General features: G+C 37.7%; 1 protein-coding gene across 2 annotated transcripts in view; it reads left to right on the forward strand.

Annotated features, from left to right (window-relative positions):
* Window positions 1-23666, forward strand: part of rbms3 (RNA binding motif, single stranded interacting protein) — a 148682-nt gene that overhangs the window by 44033 nt on the left and 80983 nt on the right. For both annotated transcript variants that reach the window (XM_053633386.1, XM_053633377.1), the window contains exons 3-4: window positions 2517-2575; window positions 7223-7314. In XM_053633386.1, coding sequence (XP_053489361.1) covers window positions 2517-2575; window positions 7223-7314 — 151 coding nt within the window. The remainder of the gene's footprint in view (window positions 1-2516; window positions 2576-7222; window positions 7315-23666) is intronic.

The raw sequence follows: 23666 nt of genomic DNA on the forward strand, positions 1-23666 counted from the left end.
CCACTCCTCCCAGGGACCAATGTCAGTCTTATAGTGCTCCCAATGCCTCTCATCGTTTATTCAACTGAGATGTCAGTGTTTTGGCTAGCTCTTGCTTTGTAAGAAGAAATGACAGCAGCTCAAACAGTGTGGTCACGTGTAGCGCTTGTTTTTCTCTCATGAGCATTGCTGACTGACATGCTATGTGATATGTAACAAACATCCAAACAGTCTCAACATTCTTAGCGTAAACATCCCAGAATTGTGAATATCCACATGTTAATGGTAAAGTGGTGCACATACCTCTATTTATGTGTTATGTATGTATGAATATCACAGTATTGTAGACATTTTTATTTTATTTTTTTTTACCAACAATGTAACCGCATATGATTCAGACACGTAAAATGCCTCTAGACTTTCTTTTTTAATCGGAAGAGCTCACCCTAAGTCGAGTCGCTAGCGATTTGAGTGGTTGAGATGAATTAGCTGCCATTTCACCGGCGTTGGTGGCATGAAAGCCTGATGGGCCGACGCTGTTCACGGTGACAGCGAAATGATCCCTCCTTTATTAAACGCCTCTGTCCCTATAAAAGTGGAGTAATATACTCTCTCATCTTACCTGGAGGAAGGAGACACATTAAACATTAATTAAAAGTCACATTGGGAGGGCCTTTCTTATATCAGTCATCCTTTTCTGCTGGCGGATACTGAGCAGATAAGGAACTTTATTACCTTCTTTGATGAAAGAAGGAGGAAAGAAAGGGAACGCAAGGGATGGAATGGGAGGGAGGTGATCGTTCACACATCATACAATACCTGCACAAGTTTATCATTGCTAATGAATTGAGAATGATTTAGCACATTAATGTCTTATATTTCTGTGGCATCAATGTGTGGAGACGTTCTATGGCTAATGTAGAAAAATGAAAATAAAGCACTTTAGTGAATTTAGTCTTTTAGGGCTAGGATTTCATATGTTCATATGGTGATCAGTTCCGCGTCAGTATTTTTTAAGGGCTTTGTTCTTCAGTCCACTCAAATACTTTGCTCGGTCTACTTCGTCAGTTGTTATAATTATTCCACATGCAAACTGCACCTCCCCTTATGTCTCCTTTATCTTCAAAGTTATTGTTTTGAGACTATATAAACATCTATCGATAAACCATCCTTCTTAAATGTTGTAATTAAGAAGGAAAATTTAGGTCCATCTCAAACCCGGTTCTCTCCAGAGATATGCTCAAACTTTTAATGAGCAATGGTTAGAGAAAACATCAATACTCTGTCTTTAGCATAAATCTGTGGAAATGAGAGTGCGCGCACACACACACACACACACACACAAAGACACACACAAAGAAATACATCCAGATAATACTTTTCATGAATGAACAGACCATGGGTAGTTCTATTTTATATACTAACACAAGATTTTTGGGTTTATTGATGGTGTTTGTTGATCACAAGCTCTTCATATACATGTTTGAACTGTTTAGGTACAAACTGACTTGTTTATTTGTTTAATCTAATTATTGACTCTTTTTATATTTTACATGTAATGAAGTAACAGTAGTGAACCACAGTTAGAAATCACAGTCAGAATACTAAACAGATTCAAAGGAACACAAAATACACATGGCGTATAATGTACAACTTATAAATGTACAATAAAACGATTTTGTTCCTAAAATAATTTTGATGAAATAAACATGATTTTAGTATTAGGCATACTGATTATTTTAGGATTATTTTAGCCATTATCAAGCAGCCCTGTAATACAGTACAGTGTAATATGGTAAGGCTTTACATTAAGGTTCCCTTAACTGACAGTATTTATTGAATTTGTTAACATGACCAACCTAAAATATAAACATAATTATTAATACATTTTATGTTAACAAAGTAAGTGAACACATTCTGTATATGAACTGATACTTGTTTAAACGTTAACTATACACACCTGCATTGACTAATGTTCATTTAATCCATGACTAAAAATAAGTGCAAATAAATTAGCAAAATCTCATTTCAGTATGTTCCTAAACGTAGGCAAATTACTGATAAATTACTGTTCTAGGTCAAGTTTCCCAAAAGCATCAAAGCACAAAGATCATCATTAAATGGTAGAGCTCGCATCAGATTGAACACTCTCTCTCCCAGTTAAGAAGACTGTGTGGTGCTTTTTTCAAAGAGAAACACAGCCCCAGTCTCATGGTGAAAATACTGGAGCAGTCTCATGAACATTAGTTAATACAGGTTTATTTGGTTTATTATTTTAAAAAAAAACATCAATTAATACAAATTGTTATATTACCTAGATATGTTTACCTAACCCTAACCCCTAACCCCTAACCCTAACCCTAATCCTGAGGTTCAGTGTTTGTTAATGTTAACTAATGCAAATGTCAGCTAAGGTAACCTTAATGTAAAACGTTACCTAAATATTATGTAATATAGCAAAAGTTTAGTGTTTGTGTGATATAATAACATACATATATTTATATTTTTGCTAACAGTGTGCTTTTTCTCTTCATCAGGTATGGGAAAATAGTGTCAACAAAGGCAATCCTCGATAAAAACACCAACCAGTGCAAAGGTGAGTTGAAGTGATCACTATTCACTTGAAATTGAAGGGGAGCTTGTAATGATTATGTTCATTTAAGTATGAACATGGCAACTGTTAGAGCAAAATAGCTCAATAGCAAAAATTAATGTAATCCCAGAATTGGGCACGGTGTATGTGAGAGCACCACCTGTCTTGCTGAACTGATAAACGTTTACATGATTTTAAAAGCGGGCTCTTGGGCAGCAGCGGTGTTTGAGTGATTGTAAGGATAATCTTTACAACAGGATGAGCGGTAGCGTGCCTGTCGGAGTAGCCCTTCCAGCCGGATAAGAGTTAGCGTGACTAAAAGGGTTGGCGATGGCATGAAACAGACCAGGATGTTCTCCTGTGTTGATGTACAGCATGGGCCGAGGGGGAGCGTTAAAAATAGCCACAGGGTGAGGTAGGCGTCCAACTGAAATCGATGATATAGCAGACAGCCTCTTTTCAGGAGACACTCCACCATGGATGGAATCTAACAACCCAGCTTGCAGCACAATCTGCTGTGGAGTGGAGTGGAGCTTCTCCAACTGTATGTGTGTGCATGTGTGTGTCTGTGCATGAATGTGGTTGTGGTTTTAACTGTGGCTAAAATGCAGTAAATAGTACCATTAAAAAATACAAAGTTATTTAAAAAATATGAGAAACCACAGTTAATTGAATCCACATCCTTATTAGGTACGGTCAAGTTCAATCCAACCAGTGCATGCACGATCACAACCACTGAAGAGGAAGAGAGCGTGCAGACCAGACAGACAGACAGGGAGAGAGAGAGAGCAAGAGAGAGAGAGAGAGGGAGCTGAATCACAGCCTAGAGAAGCAAGGAAATAGAGGAAATCACTATAGGCTTTAGCAGGCTTCCTCTTCGCAGAGATACCCCCCACCCACCAAATCCTCCACCCTGATGGGCCCAGTGCCAGCGCTGATGGGAGACGGGCCCATTAGGAGAGAGTGAAAGGGATGAGAGGAGAAAAACATAAACAAATCATTTGATTCACATGCTACAGTTTGGCCATGCATCGCTGACTTGTGCGAATGTGCAGATGTTTTTTATAGTCTTTTTATTGCCATCTCAAAGCTGCCTTACCTACCCTAGGTAAGAATAATGTTCATATAGGGGATAGTTAAGTGAAACTGAATTTTATAACTGGTGTCTTAGGGATTTTTACCATGACCACCTTGTCACTCTCTGATTTCTCACTTTGTGTAAGAGGAAGGCGGCTGCCATGTTTGACTCACTGAGTCACAGTTATAAGCTGTCCTATCATTCCTAATTAAATGCAGCTGGTGTATATATTAACATGTTGAACATTGTGATGTACAATTAGCATGCAACAGTCAACTCCAGAAGTACTTAAAATATATACAGTTATGTTTTGAAATTTGTGAAGTAATTTCTATAATTCTGCAGAACTATTACCTAACCTTAATCCCAGTAAAAATGTTGTGGAAGGACTAGAAGCAAGCAGTTCATTGAGGAAATCCATCAACATCCCAGTGTTTAAGATGTTTTGTACGGAGGAATGGGCTAAAATTCCTCCAACCCGATGTGCAGGACTGATCAACAATTCCCAGAAATGTTTAGTTGTAGTTATTGCTGCACAAAGGGGGTCACACCAGATACTTAAAGCAAAGGTTCACATACTTTTGCCACTCACAGACATATAATATTGGATCATTTTACTCAATGAATAAATGACCAAGTTTTATATTTTTGTCTCATTTGTCTGTCTAATCTACTTTATTCACTTTTATGTGAAAATCTGATGATGTTTTAATTAATATTTATGCAGAAATATATAGAACATTCTAAAGGGTTCACAATTTTTCAAGCACCTATGTATATGTGCAAAAATAGTATTTAAAAAAATTACTCTGTGATTTCACCCAAGGTCACTGTAGGCTGTGGTAGCACAATGGTTAAGACACTGGGCTACTGATTGACCCCAGCACTGCCAAGCTGCCCCTGTTGGGCCCTTGAGCAAGGCCCTTAACCCTCAACTGCTCAGATGTATAAATTAAATAAATGTAGGTCACTGGATAAGGACATCTGTCAAATGCCATAAATGAATTTAACTTAAAATGTATTCCTTGGTTTATTATTCAAATCAACTACTACACTTCACTTCCATAAAGAGAAGCTGTTTCAAAGTGTTGCACGAATTGTAGAGCCTGAAGTTTTCAAATCGTCTTCAAAATTACAACTGGAATCATGTATTGTGGTTACATGAGATCAAAATTTTACACCATTAGCAAATGATGTCATGTATGCGACAAGCAAATAACAGAGACTGATGTTATTAGGCAAAAGTGTGTAGTTGCTAAAAATGGTTTTAATAATAATAATAATAATAATAATAATAATAATAAACTTTATTTTATAGAGTGTCTTCAAAAGCAGCTTCTCAAAGGGCTGTGCACAAAATAAGCAGTACACAGAATTTTTTTTAAATTATAAAAATAACAACAACAAAAATAATAATAATTTTAGTGATACAATTTTACCTTTACTCTTACTGTTATAATTTTACACAAATGTACTATTTCTAACTTAATTTTAGCAGTTTTAAAAAAATAATTTACCTTTTATTTTTTAACACTGTGTACATTTAAAAGTAGCGTTATTTTACATTTTGAGTTATAAAGAAGAGGGGTTTTTTTTTCAACTATGTATAATTTATAACTTTTTATTACTTTTTTCCCCACCCCTGGACATTACACAAAGCTCTATTCTGTTATTCTAAAGAAAAGGCTTCCCCGCATATAACTGTGGGAGTGTTGATAATTTTAATTTTTAAACTGGTGCTTTGTTGGCAAAAAAAAATCTCAAGAACACAAAATACAGTATATTGTGCTAAATAAATTATACAGCTTCTTGAGTATAAATATATTCTCTATGGGTGTCTTGAATATAGTGTTATTGCACCAATACTCTCTCTCAATTTCAAGTTTCAATTTCAAAGTACGTTATTGGCATGATTGCCAAAGCATCAATATATATATGAATATATATATACTGTACTCACTCCTCTCTCTCTCTCTCTCTCTCTCTCTCTCTCTCTCTCTCCGTTCTTCTACATGTAAAAGGGGTTTTGGAATAGAGATAAGAGACAGAATATTGGAAGCCAGTCATGGTATTGTATTTTTAATGTAAAATTGTCATTAGGAAATCTATAAGGTGTGTAATGTCACACACACACACACACACACACACACACACACACACACACACACACACACACACACACACACGTCTGTTTTCTCTACGCTGAGGCTTTGGTTTCTCTCTGGCTCATTTCTGTGTGGTTTAAACTGGGTGTATCATTGTGTGTAGAATTCACATCTCTGCAGTCTTAAACTTGGACATTCTGTCCCTGCCAACATCCTGGTGACCGCTGTTACGCCTGGGAGGTCAACAACCTCAGAAATGTGCTCTGGTCTCACTAACCAGAAGCAGTCCGTCCAGCTTACGACATTCTGGACACACTATTTTTTTCTCTCTCTCTCTTTCTCACTCACTATTAAGGACTTACATAGATAGCATCTGCAAGTCTCATAAATTGTTCTCTAAACAGAGACATAAACCATCTGCATATTGCTCCCTTTCTTTCTCTCTGTCTCTCTATGTATACGTGCTGTACTCATGAACGTCTAAACCATATGTTCGATGCTAAGCGTGCTGTTGAGTTTGTTGAAGGCAGACTGAGAGACAGAGAGCAAGACAGCAGCAGACATACTCCTACACTGAATGTTTGGTGGTTTTTTTTTTTTTTTTTTGCTTTTTTTATTCAGAATAGATTTGAATATGAAAGTTCTTTATCTGAGTCTGTGAAAGATAAACAGAAAAAGAGATGGTGAAAGAGAGCGAGAGACGGTGAGAGACTTTGACTTTCAAGATATCTTCAATGCATCGGCTTACAATTTGAAAAAGAAAGTGTCCCGTCCCTGACCCCACAAACATTCCCAAACCTACACACACTCAAATGCACACACGAAAGAATTATGCAAATATTAGCAGTTGCATTACTCCTCTGTCTACATCAGAAATGGTCAAATATTCCAGATACACACAAATACACATACAAATACAATGATGTATATATTTCAGGTGTTTCGTAAACCTTTAAGGGTGGGTGGGGGGGAGGGGGGGTGCCTTTTCTGCAGTAGGAAAGTGTTCAAGATGGAGAAGTTTTCATTTCTGGTTTCTTTTTAACATTTCATTCTGTTTTGTTCTTTTTGTTGTTTTGTTTTGTTTATAGAGAGAGAGAGAGAAATAGAGTGAAGGTGAAGGGACAACTGTTTATAGCTACTATAACTTATATGATACTATAAATAACTATGAATGGTTACAAAATATGATGTGTCATTCATTATTAAATTAAGAGAAATTAAACTCTTTGGGACATTCTGTTATAGGAAAATAATCAACTCTCTGGTGGCAACAGCATTACACCATCTTATCACTGATCATTTTTCTGTAACAGCATGCGCCACTGTGTTTTTTTCCCTTCTATTTCTATTTTAATCAGGACAACATGTCACTGTTAATCATCTCTACTGGATATTTTCTTCAATGTTATACAGAAAATGATGTAAGATTTGGTTTTCTTCTTTCTGTGTGTGTGTGTGTGTGTGTAGGTTATGGCTTTGTGGATTTTGACAGTCCTGCTGCAGCACAGAAAGCCGTGGCGTCACTGAAGGCTAATGGAGTGCAGGCCCAGATGGCCAAGGTAAGAAGACCCATGAAGCTACACACACAACCTGCTCATGCTGCTAGTAATTATGTTGCAAATGACAGTGAAGCTATATCAACATATCACTGATTATGATCATGCTTGAACTACAAGTTGGTGTAAATATACATATACATTTTTCATTTATTGTAATTCAGATTCCCTCATATGAAATGCACTGAACAATACATCTTACAACCAATAATAATAAAAAAAAATCCCTGCACAAAGGTCTGCTGTCAGAGCTTTTAAAAACTCACAGGAATCAGATCTCAGCATTATCTTAAAATTCATTTTCATGGCTGAGAACACTAAAATGTACAGAAATTGAAGATAAAGGGATTCTCAAATGAAACCTTGGTCTGTACTTGGAGTGTAAATGTGTGTAGATGTGTGAAGTAAAACTTCTGCATTATGGCATGTAAGCAGTGCAATTCTGAATATAATTCACAGTGTAGAAGAGCAGAGGGATAAAGTACAATAGTGCATTATGTGCCTGTGATTTATGACTGACAAAAATAATTTTTGGATGACTTTCTTTTTTTCCCCCTGACACATAGAACACAGTTCCTATTTGTGTAGCAGATTCCTAATTTAGCTCTTCGTTTTAAGAGCCAGAGAATATATCCCTCTGGCTTGATACAAATCACACACACACACACACACACACACACACACACACACACAAGCAGAGAGAGTAGTAGTAATGGTAGTAGTAATAGTAGTAGTAATAGTAATGGTAATACACCACTACATACTGTATAGCTACAGTAGTAGGAATAGTAGCAGTAGTAGGAAAAGTAATAACACTAGAAGTACTTGTAGTACTAGTAGCAGTAATAGTAGTAGTAGTAGTAGTAGTAGTAGTAATAGTAGTAGTAGAAGTAGTAATAGTAGTAGTAGTAGTAGCATTAATAGTAGTAGTAATAGTAGTAATAGTAGCAGTAATAGTAGTAGTAGTAGTAGTAGTAGTAGTAATAGTAGTAATAGTAGCAGTAATAGTAGTAGTAGTAGTAGTAGTAGTAGTTGTTGTTGTAATAGTAGAAGTAGTATTAGTAGTAGTCATAATAGGGTGAGTCAAATAAAAAACCTTAAACATGTGGCAAAGTACATTAGATTTGTAGTTGTACTATGGATCCATTGTTCTCAGCTCCTTCTACTGCTTAGTTAAATGTGATACACCTGATAAAAATATATAATATTATCACACTATGAAACTTATTTGCAATAAACAATGCAAAATAAAGCAAAAGTAGTAGCAGAAGTAGTAGTAGTCGTAGTAGTAGTAGTAAAAAGTAGTAAAAAGTGGAAGATAGAAGTATTATAGGCATCAATGTGAGTTTAGACAAAGATTCTGAAGATATTACATAATTACACTTGTAGATTACCAAATGTATCTTTAGTACAATGATAGAACAGCAATTAAATCAGCTAAATGGTCTGGCTTAAGGCTCATTAAATTAAATGCAAGCACAATGAAACAGTCTTGCTGAAGTTCTTTTCATTAAGACAGATCTCTCGTTTCAATGTACCATTCATTCAATTAAAGCACAACTATTCACTGGATCTTATTGTTGTAATACCTTCCATGTATCTCAGATTCACAAATTATTATGTACAAATCATTTATCAACAATCATCAATGTTTTATGTCATTTTACTCTTCTCAACTCTACTCATGCCTCATCAAACTCTCTCTCTCTCTCTCTCTCTCTCTCTCTCTCTCTCTCTCTCTATATATATATATATATATATATATATATATATATATGTATGTATGTATGTATGTATGTATATACTCAGCAATGAAAGAAAAGTCCTCTCACATTCAACTGCTTTTATTTCCAGCACATTTCTTTACAAGTATAAATATTTGTATTAACATAAAAACATTCAACAACTGAGACATAAACTGAACACAGACATTTGATGAACAGAAATGGAATAATGAGTCCCTGAACAAGGGGGTGGGGTTGCTGTCACTATCAAAGGTAACATTCAGTATCTGGTGTCCTCCAGCTGCTTTAAGTACTACAGTGCATCTCAACCTCATTGACTGCACCAGGTTTTTTCAGTTCTTGCTGTGAGACGTTACTCCACTCTTCCACCAAGGCATTTTCAAGTTCTCCATCACGACTGGGGGGGGTTCGGGCGACACACGGTTACATGTCATTTTTCACTGCAAGGACGATCAGCTGTTCTACCTGTCTCCCTGTAGCACTCACTGTCTTAGGCATCTTACATTGCAGGCAATTGTGTCTGACTTGTGTCTGAATTATTTGTAATTTGAAACATTGCTGTCAGTGGCTTGAAAGACATTTTTCAGATATTTATTGACAAACCATAACTAAGAATTCTTATTCTAAAACATTGAAAGTTAGGAGTTAGGGTTTTTAAATCTACCCTAATGTGTTTGTTTATTTATTATGTAATTAGTCTGAACTGAAAGTTTCTACTTTTAAGTAAAGAAAAATTAATAACAGCAGCAACAACAACAACAAAAAAACATTATTCAGCCTTACAGCTTATTACAATTAATCATGGCAATTAAAATCTTTCATTTCTTATCATTCTTAATAAAATGCTGTACAATGTCATTATCAGTCATAGCCATAATGCAGCATGACACTCAGCATTATGGAGAAAAGTGACACTAATGCTGCAGCATATCGCAAAGGTTGTAATTATAGTTGGAGATATTAGTTGGAGATATTATGAGACGATATTAGAGTGTATGAAAATGCTTACATGGCATTTCTGCCTAAGTACAAAGTATTATAAGCAAGAGTTAGAATGAATTATAAATGCAGACTTCATACAAATGCAAACAATCATTTACCATAAACCATATTAGCCAGCAGATATAGTAAGGAATTAAAAGTGCAATGCTATGAACATATAAAGTAGACTGAAGGCTATCATGAACATTAAAGAGAAGCAGTTTGTTTTCCATTAATTTGTCAGTGGAACTATTATAATAGAAGAAAAGGTTAAGTCTTCCAAACATATTGCAAACATCCCAGAATTCAACAGATTAAATTAATTATCACAGATTCTAAGTAATACTCCAGTGTGAGGACACTTTGGGATTATATAACTTACACAATCAGTTCATGTCCCTTCACTGTGACACAACTGTTGATGCCTTAGGCTGAGAGAATGAGAAAACCCTACCCTCACTCTCTTTTCTCAGTCCCTCTTATTCTTTCTGATTGGTAATCACAGTACTATCCCCCCTTCAGCTTAGTACACTGAATTACAAGGTGCTCTCTTTTGATTGCTGTGTCTGCTTCCCAGAGGTAACAAGAGGCCTTGTTGCTTCCTAGACAGCTGCATGCCTCATTGAACAGAATACACATTAAGTAAAGGTGGTCAGGCTGGGCATTTACAGTAAATTACTGTACACTGTTGATGTTTTTTTTTTTTTTTTTGCTGTTGTTTTTTTTTTTTTGTCGACTATGGGAAGGGGTGAGGGAGTGCTGACTGCTGCACTGGTGTTTTGTTGTGAGCTACGGAGAGAAAAGGCAGCCTGTTTTTGCTGACACAAATCCCCTGAAGACCAAGTGAAGGAATATCTAACCATACTATAGTATACTGTAGGACACACAAAGAAAGCAGAGAAAAATGTATAGTGTTGAACAAAATTCAACAAGCAGCCCAATGGACAAATGAAGTCTATAAGCAATGATGCGATTTTATACCACCTTAATTCAACTTGTATTTTAAAAAAATCTTCCTGTTTTTTATTATTTTTATTTTTGCACATGTGCACATTTACTCACACCTCACAATGCAACTGTTAAACACTAGAAGATTGATAGGAAATATTCAACTGCAGGTAAACATATAATTGCAGAAATAAGTCAAAGAGAGTACACTGGGGTTAACAATAATCCTCACCCCACTGCTTTTCGGAAATTGTGTGACTTGTGTTACTAAGCCTATTAAGTAATGAATAAAACACATGCCCGGGGCATGCCGTTATAGGAGAATAATGACTTTACAAGGTTGCGTGATACGTTCTCCAAATAACATAAAATCCAGAAATGTTTTATTTCTCCTATTCCTCTTGAAGTTAATAAGACAAAATGAATGCATCTTGTCATGTCACCCAGAAACCAGAAAGCACAGAGTCTCCATCCTGAAGAATCTTTTATTTCAGAAAACGTAAAGTTACAGCTCTACCTCTGGCTGTTCAAAGAGCTGACACTAGAGACTCCTTCAAAACCTATACATGAATACATCACAGAAAACTATACCATATCAACGATTACACATTTTAAAAACCGTTATATGTGGAGTGTTCGCCATAGAAGTCCCTGTATAAGTCGTTACTATAGAAACAATAACATATTGGAATGGGCACATTAATAAAAATCGGTGATTCGTATTACACCCAGCACTATTGTCAGGGCTGCTGTTATGGAAAACTTGTTCATCAAAATGATTCCTTCTGAATTCAGCACATTAAAGACATCAATGTTTCTGTAAAGCTGCTTTGAGACAATGTCCATTGTAAAAAGTGCTATACAAATCAAATTGAATTGAATTGAATTGAAAATGTAAAGGTTTGTGGACAGTGAACAAACATCTCTTAGTGGAGATTTTTGCAGAACACCAATATTTGATATTTACTGTCTTCTACTGGTTTCACGTAAGCTGTCCTGACCACTGCCAAAAAAGGAGTTTTAAATTAGTCTTTTTTGGCAGACAAACATAACGGAACTCTTCAGTTTTAAAGCTGTTTTTTTTTCTTTCTTCTTTTTTTCAATAATCATAATCCGGCTCTTTGTTGTATGATATGATGTTGGGTCATTGATCGTATTCCAAAGACCTTTATTGTAAAATTGGTCTAACGTCGTCTCCCACCTGCCCAGTGACCATACAGCTAGATGATTATGGAAGGCAGATTGCCCTGATTATGACCTTCTTGAGTTTCAGATGTCTGAATTCTGTTTCACTGAAGCACTGAGTGAAGTGAATCTGATATGCAATGCTCACTGGAAAAACTGAAAGGAGTTTGATAGCCTTGATTCCTGCCTCTGAGTTTGCTTAATGGCTGGTAAAATGTAAGTGATTTTATTCAAACACATATACCCTGCCAAAAAATCAGGGATTTGATTGTTCTTATCATGTTGGTCTGCATCATGTCCAGGTATTTGTGCCATCTGGACAGAAAATTGAGGCTGAGCTGGTGACACAGATGCTATTATATATTTTTATCCTTATTTAACTGTAAAAATCATACCATTTCCCTGCTGTCTATAGTGGCCTATGATTAATCTGCTATCAATTCAGTAATGTGGTGATACATAAATGTAAAATGCCATGCTGTTCCATCACAACTGTACAAACTAGTGTAGATTTCCAGCATTCGACCATATTCAGGCTGATTACATGGTCTATTTAAGCAATTAATGGAAATCTGTGAGACTGTGTGGAGTATGATGCAGCCATTAGTAGTATTACATGGGGAAGATGGAAAGCAGGGTGAAGTAAGGAAGACCAGGGCATTAGAAAGTGCAGTCTTCAGTTTAAAAAGGCTTTTCTTATTATTTTACATGTATTTATAACCACACGGATGATTTTTCTTTCTACCCCAGCAAAAGTTTCTTCTTGTATTTCATTTTAAATGCATTAAGAGAGTGGTAGGAACATGAACTACCAGCTGGTAAGATCTTGCTGGCTCGTTTTGTAGTAATTTCTCTTTCTGTCAGTATCGTACTGTTTTAGTCTTCTCACAAAGTGAGTTAGCACACATCTCTTTGTACTGAACTAACAGATAACATTGTCGCTTCCTGGAGTTTGGGACCAGGTTGGCTTTCTGGCCCAGGTTATGGAAGAGAAGGAATTAGATTTGTCATGGAGGTCTTAACATTACAGTATTGGAGTGCCATAAAATGCGTAATAAAAACTTAACAAACTTTAACCTCATATTCCAGAGAGAAAGAGAGAGAGAGAGAGAGAGAGAGAGAGAGAGAGAAAGACAGTCTGCTTCCTCTGGTAGGCGCCTTAGAATTTATTGCACCCTGTCTGTGATTGTAAGTACAGGCATGTGTCCACATTAACCCTTTCCTACTGACAACATGCCAGTGCTGATGTCGCTGCATAGTCTGGAACCATTCTATAATTGTAAAGACCCTGGGTTCTCAGTCAACAAAATCTATTCAATTTGAGCACTAACATGTAGCTTGTCTGGAGAACTATCAGGGGATTGCTGCATTGTAAAAAAAAAAAAAAAAAAGCCTGTAAATTTGAGTAATTCTGTAGAAATTTACAGTAAACAACTGTAAAACATTTACAGCCCTGTGTGTGTGGAGCTTGCATGTTCTCCCACTTTGTGGGTTTCCTCCGAGTACTCCAGTTTCCTCCTCCAGTCCAAAGGTATGCACTGTAGGTTGATTGCCATTTCCCAATTGTGTCTGCAAGGGTGTGAAAATTGTGTGTGCAAGGGTGTGTGAGTGTTCCCTGTGACTCTGTGTAGCATAAGCAGTATGAAAAATGGATGGATGGATGGATATTGTAATATCTTACATAGTGTAAAAGAACACAGAATCCAGTACACTTGCTCAATTGGCTGAAAACCAAGACTTGCCATCAGGATACAACTGAGCTGAAGGTTAAGAGTTTTACTCAAGGACCCAACCAGAGCAGTCTGGTGGTGCCAGGATTTGAACCTACAATCTTCTGGACTTTAACACAAAGCCCTATCCACTGAACCACAACAACTAGCTCCACTAGCTTGCACTAATTCGCTCAGTGAATTAACTCACACCAAAAGATTGCCTTGAAATGGTTAAGCCTTTGAGTTAAAGATCAGAAGATTGTGACTTCTAATCCCACAACTCCCAATCTGCCATGGTTGGAGCCTTGAGTAAGACCTTCAACTCAGTTGTATGCTGCCTGTCACTTTATCAACACCTGAGCAAATTAAGTTTTCTTCATGACTGCCGTTAAAATAAGATATGAACCAGATACAAGTTGAGTTTCATATTGAGTATGAAAATTGGTGAAATTGTATACTGCATCTGTGAGTTATGGGTCCAACTACCACTTCATTGGCAGTTACAATGTATAAAACAGGAGCTATAATTCTAATTAAAATACTAGGGTTAATGCTATACTTTGAAGAGCCACATATTAATATAAACAGCTACAACCAATAAAACAAATATCTGTCATTTTTGATTATCTATTTAGCCATTTATGACTATATTTTTGTGCTATGTTTAGATGCTGAGGGATTTGAGTTGGAATGGCTGACTTTTAAAAAAAAAAATCAGAACTAAAACTTGGTTACAAATATCATTACTGTTATGCTATACTCCAGGACCCTGTAAGTAATATCCATCCATCCATCCATCCATCCATCCATCCATTTTCTATACAGCTTATCCTTCAGGGTCACAGGCCCTGTAAGTAATAGCAAAAGTAAAATAGTAATAGGGATGGTGAAAATATGTGCCAATTGTTGAAAAAGTTTGCTGCTTTCCTGAAGCAGCACCAGTACTGGCTCCGTCGGCAGCGTCGGCACTTTGTCAATGGAAATTGAGTAAGATAGAATTTTTCTCACTAGTGGGGTTTGTTCTGAGATTGTTAAACCAATGTATTCCCTATCTTTTATAGAATCTATGTACCACTGAGTTCTTTATAAAGGTGCACAGAGTGTGTGTGTGTGTGTGTGTGTGTGAGAGAGAGAGAGAGAGAGAGAGAGAGAGATGTTGGACATTTGAAGCAGAAAAATAGCTCATGTCTGTTTTGACTTTCTTTTGTCTTTACTAAAAAAAACAACAAAGCCATTTTGGTGGGCAGCACCTGGTCTCCACACTTTGATATCCAGCAGTCCTCTGTGCAAGTGCCTTTGTGTGTCCGTGTGTGTGTCCGTGTGTGTGTCCGTGTGTGTGTCCGTGTGTGTGTCCGTGTGTGTGTCCGTGTGTGTGTCCGTCTGTGTGTCCGTGTGTGTGTCCGTGTGTGTGTCCGTGTGTGTGTCCGTGTGTGTGTCCGTGTGTGTGTCCGTGTGTGTGTCCGTGTGATTGCGTATAGGTCAGTGTATACCCCCAGACTACTGCTCAGATGCGCCAAACAATCTGTCATCCACAGCAAAGCTCCTGCTGTATACACAGTCAGAGCTCAGAGGAGAGTGAAGATGCCCCATCAGAGCTGTGAGAGAAGGATGTCAGAGACAAGGAAGGTTATGCTTACTCAGCACAGAGGTCTTATAGTCAGGTCTAGCTTGATGCCCTTGATACTGTAGCATAGCTTTTAGCCTTGCACAGTGAATATTATTCAATATTACTCTGTGGATGGGAATGTTCCAGTACGCAGTCAAAGTATTAAAAAAAAAAAAAAAAGGTTTCTTTTCATAAACCAAAAGCACACATTTTAAATGGAAATGTAGTCATTACTTTATTGTATGGCTTTGCTGCTGCTTCCTTATCCTGCTTCAATTTGTCCTCATCAGTCATAGCAATTAACTTGGTATGGACGGATTATACTGCTCTCTGTGAATGTGTGTGCGTGCGTGTGTGTGTGTGTGTGTCTGTTTCTGCACCAGTGTGTCCACCAATCATTTCCCCCCTCTGAGCAATAGAAAGATAATATGACAGGTAGACCTGTATCTTTGGCTTTCATTATGAGTTCTTCCCACAGGCACAGAAATTGCCAGGTGGATTCAGAGAGAGTCTGTGTGACATGTGTGTGCATGTATGTGTTTATATGTGTGTTTGTGTGGTAATCCAAGCAAGCGTGCATGAATATGTATAAGCATGCGTGTGTGTGCACGCGTGTTTACTGTGAAACACATATCGCGCCTGTTAATTAGTGCAGCTGACTTCAGCATACGCTAGTGCACCATAATACCTTTTGTTCGCGCTGCACAAAATCATTCCCTCAAACCGATATAGGAGTTTGGAAAATACGCTTGTTCATTCTCCACATGTCACAGTCTTATAGAAGAGGCAATTGGGGGTGAAGAATTGCTCTTTAAAAGAGGAATCCATTCCAACGCCAATCTCCTAAGCCCGTGGATAAAGCGCCCTTGCAATTCGAAGCTCTAGTTGCATGGGTTTTATAGGTAGCCTTTCATGTGGAAGTTTCACTGGCTCTCGAGTCACCGAGCAGTAGATGCCCTCCGGTGTTACATTGATCCCACTCGCACTGAGAATTATGTATTACCACCAATGTCCTACCACTATTACCATTAAGTACCATTCATTTAGATACCCAGTGTGCCACGTTTTTTTTTTTAAAGGGACCCTTTGTTAAGTGCATGTTTTAGTGCACTCATCTTATATACCCTTACCAGGTCCTCTCAGGTATTCAATCTGTTAGGATACACAAATTGTGTGTCACGCCCTGCTGTTTGCTTTGTGTATGTGGTGTACTGAAATAAAATGGAGTAGTAAAATCACGTTCTGTCTTTTCTATGATTTTGAAATGCTGCAATTTTGTGCTATTATGCATTTATTTGAAATAGTCCTAAAGGAATGCTGAGTGAAGAAGGGTAAACCCATTTACTCTAAACTCAATTATATGTAAAGTATAAGGGCAGTTTGTTCAGGCTGTAGACATTTATGCAAAAGAAATATTTTTTGTAGAAATATTTTTTTCAGTAAAAGATGTTACTCTAAATCTGCATAATTTGTCCTTTTAGAGATCCGACTGCTTTTTTAGAGGGCAGAGTTAGCCATTATGTGTGTGGTGTTGTTTTTTTTTTTTCTGTAGTTTTTCATAGCAATGTAGTTTTGTGTATCTAATCAGGAATGGGACTTTTAGGTAAACTGCAAGTAGCATTAATTGCTTTTTATTGTATTGGGAAGCTGGATAAAACTTCGTAAATACAGCCTTCATAAGACTTGGTACAGTGTAACAGTTTTGAATTTACATATACTATATAGACATGTCTATCAAACATTTATTGATGGGCTTCAGAAAATGTAATGAAAATGGAAATTGTAAGAAAAAATATCCTAACACAGATACAGTGGATTGAGATTAAGTAAAAAAAAAAAAAATGCAGGAGTATTTCTTTAGGTATGCTGTGTATGTATGTGCCTTATTATATATGGTATTCTATACATAAAGCTCAGCAAGCTACAGTTTTTAAAATTCCTCTGTGTGTGTGTGTGTGTGTGTGTGTGTGTGTGTGAATTAATTCATGCTTAGGGTTTAGATGACCTAAAGGAAAATTAAGGGAAAGCAGGTCGCTGCAGTTAAAGGCATTTATAATAACAAATTCAAGGTCAGTGCTAGTAAGGAGGGAGAGAATGAAAGTTGTCTAGGTGTGTGTGTGTATGTGTGTGTGTGTGTGTGTGTGTGTGTGTGTGTGTGTGTATGTGTGCGTGTCTTCTAATACCACAAGCCCAGAAGTGAATTACGCAGTGGGAGTCAGAGCTGCACCTGTCGCAGAGACTTCTGCTGCTGGGTGATTGGCAAGTCTGCTAAGACATGCATGCAAACACACACACACACACACACACACACACAGAGCAAACACAAATTAGGAATAGTGAATAGTAAATACACAGGCACATACGCAAATACAACTTCAGAACATTCCTCTTGGAGTTGTGTGTGATGGTGGAGTATATATTCAGAGAACAGCGAATTCAGGCGAAATTCAGTAAATCCAGTGCAGGCATCACAAGCATGGCTTCATCATCAGAAATGGCTGAGTTTAGATGACAGTTCCCCTGCATTCACACTAACAACTGTTAAAATAACTGGCAACAGTTCATTTTGAACAACAGCAATCCATGACACTGCGACATGAAGACAAGTGCTAATTAGAGTTTCTCAATTTTATGCAAATTAGTTGTGTTATGGTAAACAAATTCAAATGACTTTCTCGAGTAAATTCCATAGACCAATCCTGACTAGATATCCAACATCCCCATGAACTTTACTTCCTACCTCCTTTAGCCCTTGGTGCCCAGAAAAAAAGAAAAGCATACACAAGCAGTTTTTTTTCTTCAGTTTTATAACAACATTATGGTACCCTATGGAATAAAAGTAACATAAAACGTTACGTAAAAGAGTTTTTGTATAATTTGGCCGCTACCATTTCTTATCAGAACTTAAAAAGGTCACAGAACATTTAGCTGATTGATTAGTCATCTTACTTGTTAATAAAGGTACAAACACTGATTTATGTAAATAAACCATATATTTATGTTGTTATCTGCAGCATCACTTCCCTTTGGAAACATTGGTTTGATCCATGCATACAGTATATGGTAATGTGGAGGATAATTCATCTAGGTTTTTCATTCATTCATCTTCTGTAACGACTTTATCATGGTCAGGGTCACATTGGATCTGGAGCCTGAATACTAGGCATGAGACAGGAATACCCCCTGGATAGGATGCTAGTCCATTTCTGGGTACTATGCACACACACATTCACCCACTCATTTACACTTAAGCTCAATTCTACTGAGATTATGTCTACTGACATGTTTTTTTTTTGTTTTTGTTTTTTTAAACGTTTTTGGGAGGTGGGAGGAAACTAGAGAACCTAGATGAAACCCAAACAGCTAAAGGGAGAACATGCACAGAATCTCCACACAGACATTAAACAGAGCTCAAGAACTTGGTGCTGTGAGGCAGCAATGCTACCTGCTGTGCCACTGTGCTGCCTCATCTAAGTTTTTTTTTTTTTTTTTTTTTTTTTTTTTACTATAAATGACATTATAATATAGGATTTCTAAATAATACAGTTATGTACAGTACGTGGGGGCTACACAGTTTTAACATAGATTCTAAGAGATTATTTTGAATTGAAATTCATCAGAATTGCAAGTAGATACATGGTTACAATTATGCCTTCTCAGGCTTCAGTGATCAGTCAAAGTTCATAGTGCATTCATTAGGAACAGATGAGTTCACGCATGACTGTCACAGATCGTGTAGTGCACCAGTCATCTGCTGTGAAATGGTGTTTTTCTAACTACAAATTATGTGTAACACAACACACATGCCACTTAATGGAACAAATTAATTGCTGCCTTTTGCGATTCTGCAAACACAACTCCTAATAATTGCTCAGCCCTGTAACAGGGACAGGACGAAGCTAAGCCAAGACCAGCGCTCTCTCTCACTCAGAGACTCTTCATCCATTTGGGCAAAGCAAGCTTTTCTGTCTTGAAAACTGCCAGAAGGCCTCGAATATTCCGCCAAAGACAAACAGCGGTGTCATAATGCTTATTGGAGTCAGAATTACCTTTGATCTTTGGTTAAAAGACTATTACCCAGAAGACACAGCAATACACAGGACCCAGGACTGCTCTTATTACCACTCATCAAGCCATGCTCGCAAAGTACATGAGCCAACAAACTAGTGAGTCTCCTCAAACTGGGTGTGCTTCATGTGTAAGAGCTGCAAAGCGATGAAATCTAAACCGATGCAGTGTTTTGCAATCCAACCACTGCTGCAGCTCAATTATTCTTCCCTCAAAGAGGCTGGAAGGAGAAAAAAAGAACAAACGGTAACAGTGTGATTACCTTCTCCACACGTTGACATCAAATTCCTGTTCCCTAAATATCCAGTGAAGGGTATTTCCCCTTTTCTTGGACTTGTGCGGCATGTTGTGTGGGTGTGTGTGTTGTTGCCTTTTGGTTTGGCGGGGGCTCTCAGTGATTGAAAACAGATGCCTTGTCTTTTGTAGTTGTCTAGCGGGAAGAAGTAATGGAGAAAACAGAAAACAGGACAAGGAAAACATAAAGGAGATCTATTGCGACACAATGAAATGAGTCCGGGAAGCAATAAGCACCAGATGCATTCCGGTTGTGTAAAATGGTGGCCTCTCTCTCGTCTCTGCTCTCTGATGGTTTGTATAACATAATGCGGCTTCCTTGGTCCATGATGCCATGGTGAAACCCCAATCACACCGCGACAGAATTCAATATGAAATGGAACCCAGCTAACCTATTGCTGTCATGTTTCTCTTGTGGTTTTGTAATTCAAATCTACCATTCTTTATTGCTGCTTGAGAGGGAACTTTAGAGTCCTTTGTTTTTTTTTCCTGTTGAGCGGCATTTTTCTTCATTTACTTTGGCCGATTGTTATGCTCTGACAAACTAAACTCACCCAGTCAGGCATGTAACAATGAAATGTAATCTTTGCAGAACTATGGCACGGTCAAGGGTGCTTTCTATTACCTTTTTATCATCAGACTGAAACGTGGACCTTGAGGATCTCTGAAGATGTGTGAGGTTAAGAGGAAGGGTGTTGTATCTAGGAGTGGTATGCTCTTAACACCACTGGTTCCTAAACAATAGGAAGAGTTCCAATTGAATTATGGGTGATATAGTCTGAATGGGAGTATCTCCGAGCCTCTGTCAGCCTCTCGCCAATCTCATTAGCTGTCCATTAGCAGCTGTGTGGGGAAGGAAGTGCTTTTAGTGGACGCACTCAGGAAGTGGGGGGGGGGGATGGGTGCCTAAGAGCCGACGGGTAAAGAAGAATGTTACGGATGTTGATGAGTGCATATGTCTGTGTGTGTATATATGTTGGGGTGGAAGTCGCCTACAGAGGTAGGCTGAACAGACAGGGCAGGCAAGGCAGGAAAAGGTGTAGGAGTCATCATCTGAGCCTTTTCCTAGAACTCGATCAAGAGCGCTGCACCACTGAGCAGACTGCCATATATTTCCATCCAACTGTTAGCAGGAGAATCCAATATCACAAAGATCACATTTCAAATATGAGAGGGAGAGATAGTGAGAGAGTCACTGTGACTCATCTTGTCATCTTCACTATGTCATTTCACCCTCACTCTCATATTTAAGTCTCAGCTCATAGCAGTCCTGTCATCCGTGATCTCTCCCATGGCTCTGACACTTCAGGGTGTCTATACTAACCCTATACTAAATTTCACCCACACATCAGCATACCCACTAGTTCTTGGCACAGTTTCCCATCATAGTCCACACAGCCAAATAGCGTGGGTAGTTGGCACTCATATGTAAGCTGTACACATCTGGGAGACAGAGAAGCTCTTCATGTAAAATCTAGCCATATTTGTGAACCTTGTAACATGGTTCTTTAGAAGGGATGCAAAGTTTTTAGACTGTTAACCCATAGTTAAGAAAGGGCAATTAAAAGAAAACTCCATTAAATGCTTATATTGAAATGTTTGTGAATTGATTAGCAATTCTGGTACAAATTTGTCAGTTGGTACTGCATTTCTATTATTCCTGTGAGAAAAATGTTGCAAATGTTGGACTCAAGGTAACAGAATGCAATGCTTGGCTAATTAGAAGTGAGGTGAAATGAGCTACGAGATGACAAGCACGGTGGTGTTGACAGCAGTATTAGCATGAAAGTTGAAGCTTTGGAACTTGATCTGTTTGAGCAGAGTGTACAGATGTGGTGTTGGGAGAGCTGGACATACTAAAGCATTGCTGCATTACTGTCTTTAGGTAAAGATGAAGCAATTGAAAAATCCCACTGGAACTACTATCAGCAGGTAGTTGAATGGCATTATGGGAAACCATTAAACAAGTAAAAATAGACCAACATGTTGATGCAATAATTTTAAACTAAAAAAGTAAACTCAAAAAAGTTAAACTAAAAAAAAAACTCTGAAATTCATTATACAATAAATCATGTATGCCAGTGAAGATTACATGCTACTTTAATAAACATTAATATGCAAGATGTTCAGAGTGGATTTTTCCTTTACGTCATTAGTTGGGTATTAGGCTTTAACTCACAAGCCTAAAAGTACCAAATAGATCTGCCAGAAAGTCTGTATGGCATCAAAAAGCATCCATAGGCATTGCTTACATGTAGTTGGCAGCAAAGTCCGCATTTCCCACTCTTTTAGGCTTGCCAAGTTTCTATCACTCATCTATGAGCTGGTCAACTCTACTTCATTGTCCTGCAGAGATTTATGTTTTGAAACTGCCAACACACCTGATCCAACTCATGAGGTAATTATCAAGCCATCCATATGCTGGTGTGTTAAGAGTAGGGAGAACAGTTGCTGGGTCTGAAAACGCTCCCTTACTCATTCATTCACTGTTAACAATATAAAGTCTTCTATATACAGTGCTATGGAAAAGTATTTGATTTCTTCAGTTTTTGTGTATATCTCATAAATAGTTTTAGATCTTCAAAGGAAATACAACATAAAGCAAAGGCAATCTGAGTAAACAGACAACAGTTTTTATTTAAAATTTTTTATTGTAGCAAAAAAAAAAATCTGGTTGTGCCACCTTTAGCAGCAATAACTGCAACCAAATGCTTCCGATAAATGGAGATCAGTCTTTCACTTACTTTTAGGACTAGGATTTACTCCTATTCTTTGGATCATTGTCTTGCTGCATAATACAGTTGAGCTTGAGTTTCAATTTACAGACTGAAGACAGGATATTCTCCTTCAGGATTTTCTGGTAGAGAGCAGAATTCATGTTTCCCTCAATTATTGTAAGTTGCCCAGGCCCTGAAGCAGCAAAGCATCCCCACACCATCACACTACCACCACCATGCTTGACCTTAGGTATGATGTTCTTTTTATGGAATTCTGTATTTGTTTTATGCCAGATGTAATGGGACCCCTGTCTTCCAAACAGTTCCACTTTCGACTAATCAGTCCACAGAACTTTCTCCCAAAAGGTTTGAGGATTAGCAAGGTGTGTTTTGGGTTAGCAGTTGTTTTCACCTCACCACTCTTCCATGGATGCCATTTTTGCCCAGTGTCTTTCTGATAGTGGAGACATGAACAGTGACCATAATTGATGCAAGAGAGGCCTTTAAGTCCTTTGATGCAAGAGAGGCCTGTAAGTCCTTTGATGTTGTCCTTGGTTCTTTTGCTGGATGAGTACTTGCTGTGCTCTTGGACGAATTTTGGAAGGTCGGCCACTTCTGGGAAGGTTCACTACCATACCGAGTTATTCCATTTGGAGATAATGGCTCTCACTGTGGTTCTTTGGAATCCCAGAACCTTTGAAATAGCTTTGTAACCCTTCCTAGACTGATTTCAATCACCTTCTTCCTCATAATTTCTGGAATTTCTTTCACCTTTGGTGTGTTACTGGGTAAGGCCTTTTAACCAACTTCATGCTGTTGAAAAAAGTTCTATTTAAGTTTTGACTTGACTGAACAGGGTTTGCAGTAATCAGTCCTGGTTGCATTTAGTCCAGCTGAACCTCATTATGAATGCAATTTCATAGATTTGGGGAATTAGTAACTATGAGGGCAAATGCATTTTCACACAGGCCCAGATGGTACTGGATCATTTTTTTTCTTCAATAAATAACATTATCATTTAAAAACTGTATTTTGTGTTTACTCAGGTGGCTTTTGTTTCTGAAACAGTTCTGAAACAATTTTATGTGAGATATACACA

Source organism: Ictalurus furcatus, chromosome 1, assembly GCF_023375685.1.
Source record: "Ictalurus furcatus strain D&B chromosome 1, Billie_1.0, whole genome shotgun sequence".
Lineage (NCBI taxonomy): Eukaryota > Metazoa > Chordata > Actinopteri > Siluriformes > Ictaluridae > Ictalurus > Ictalurus furcatus.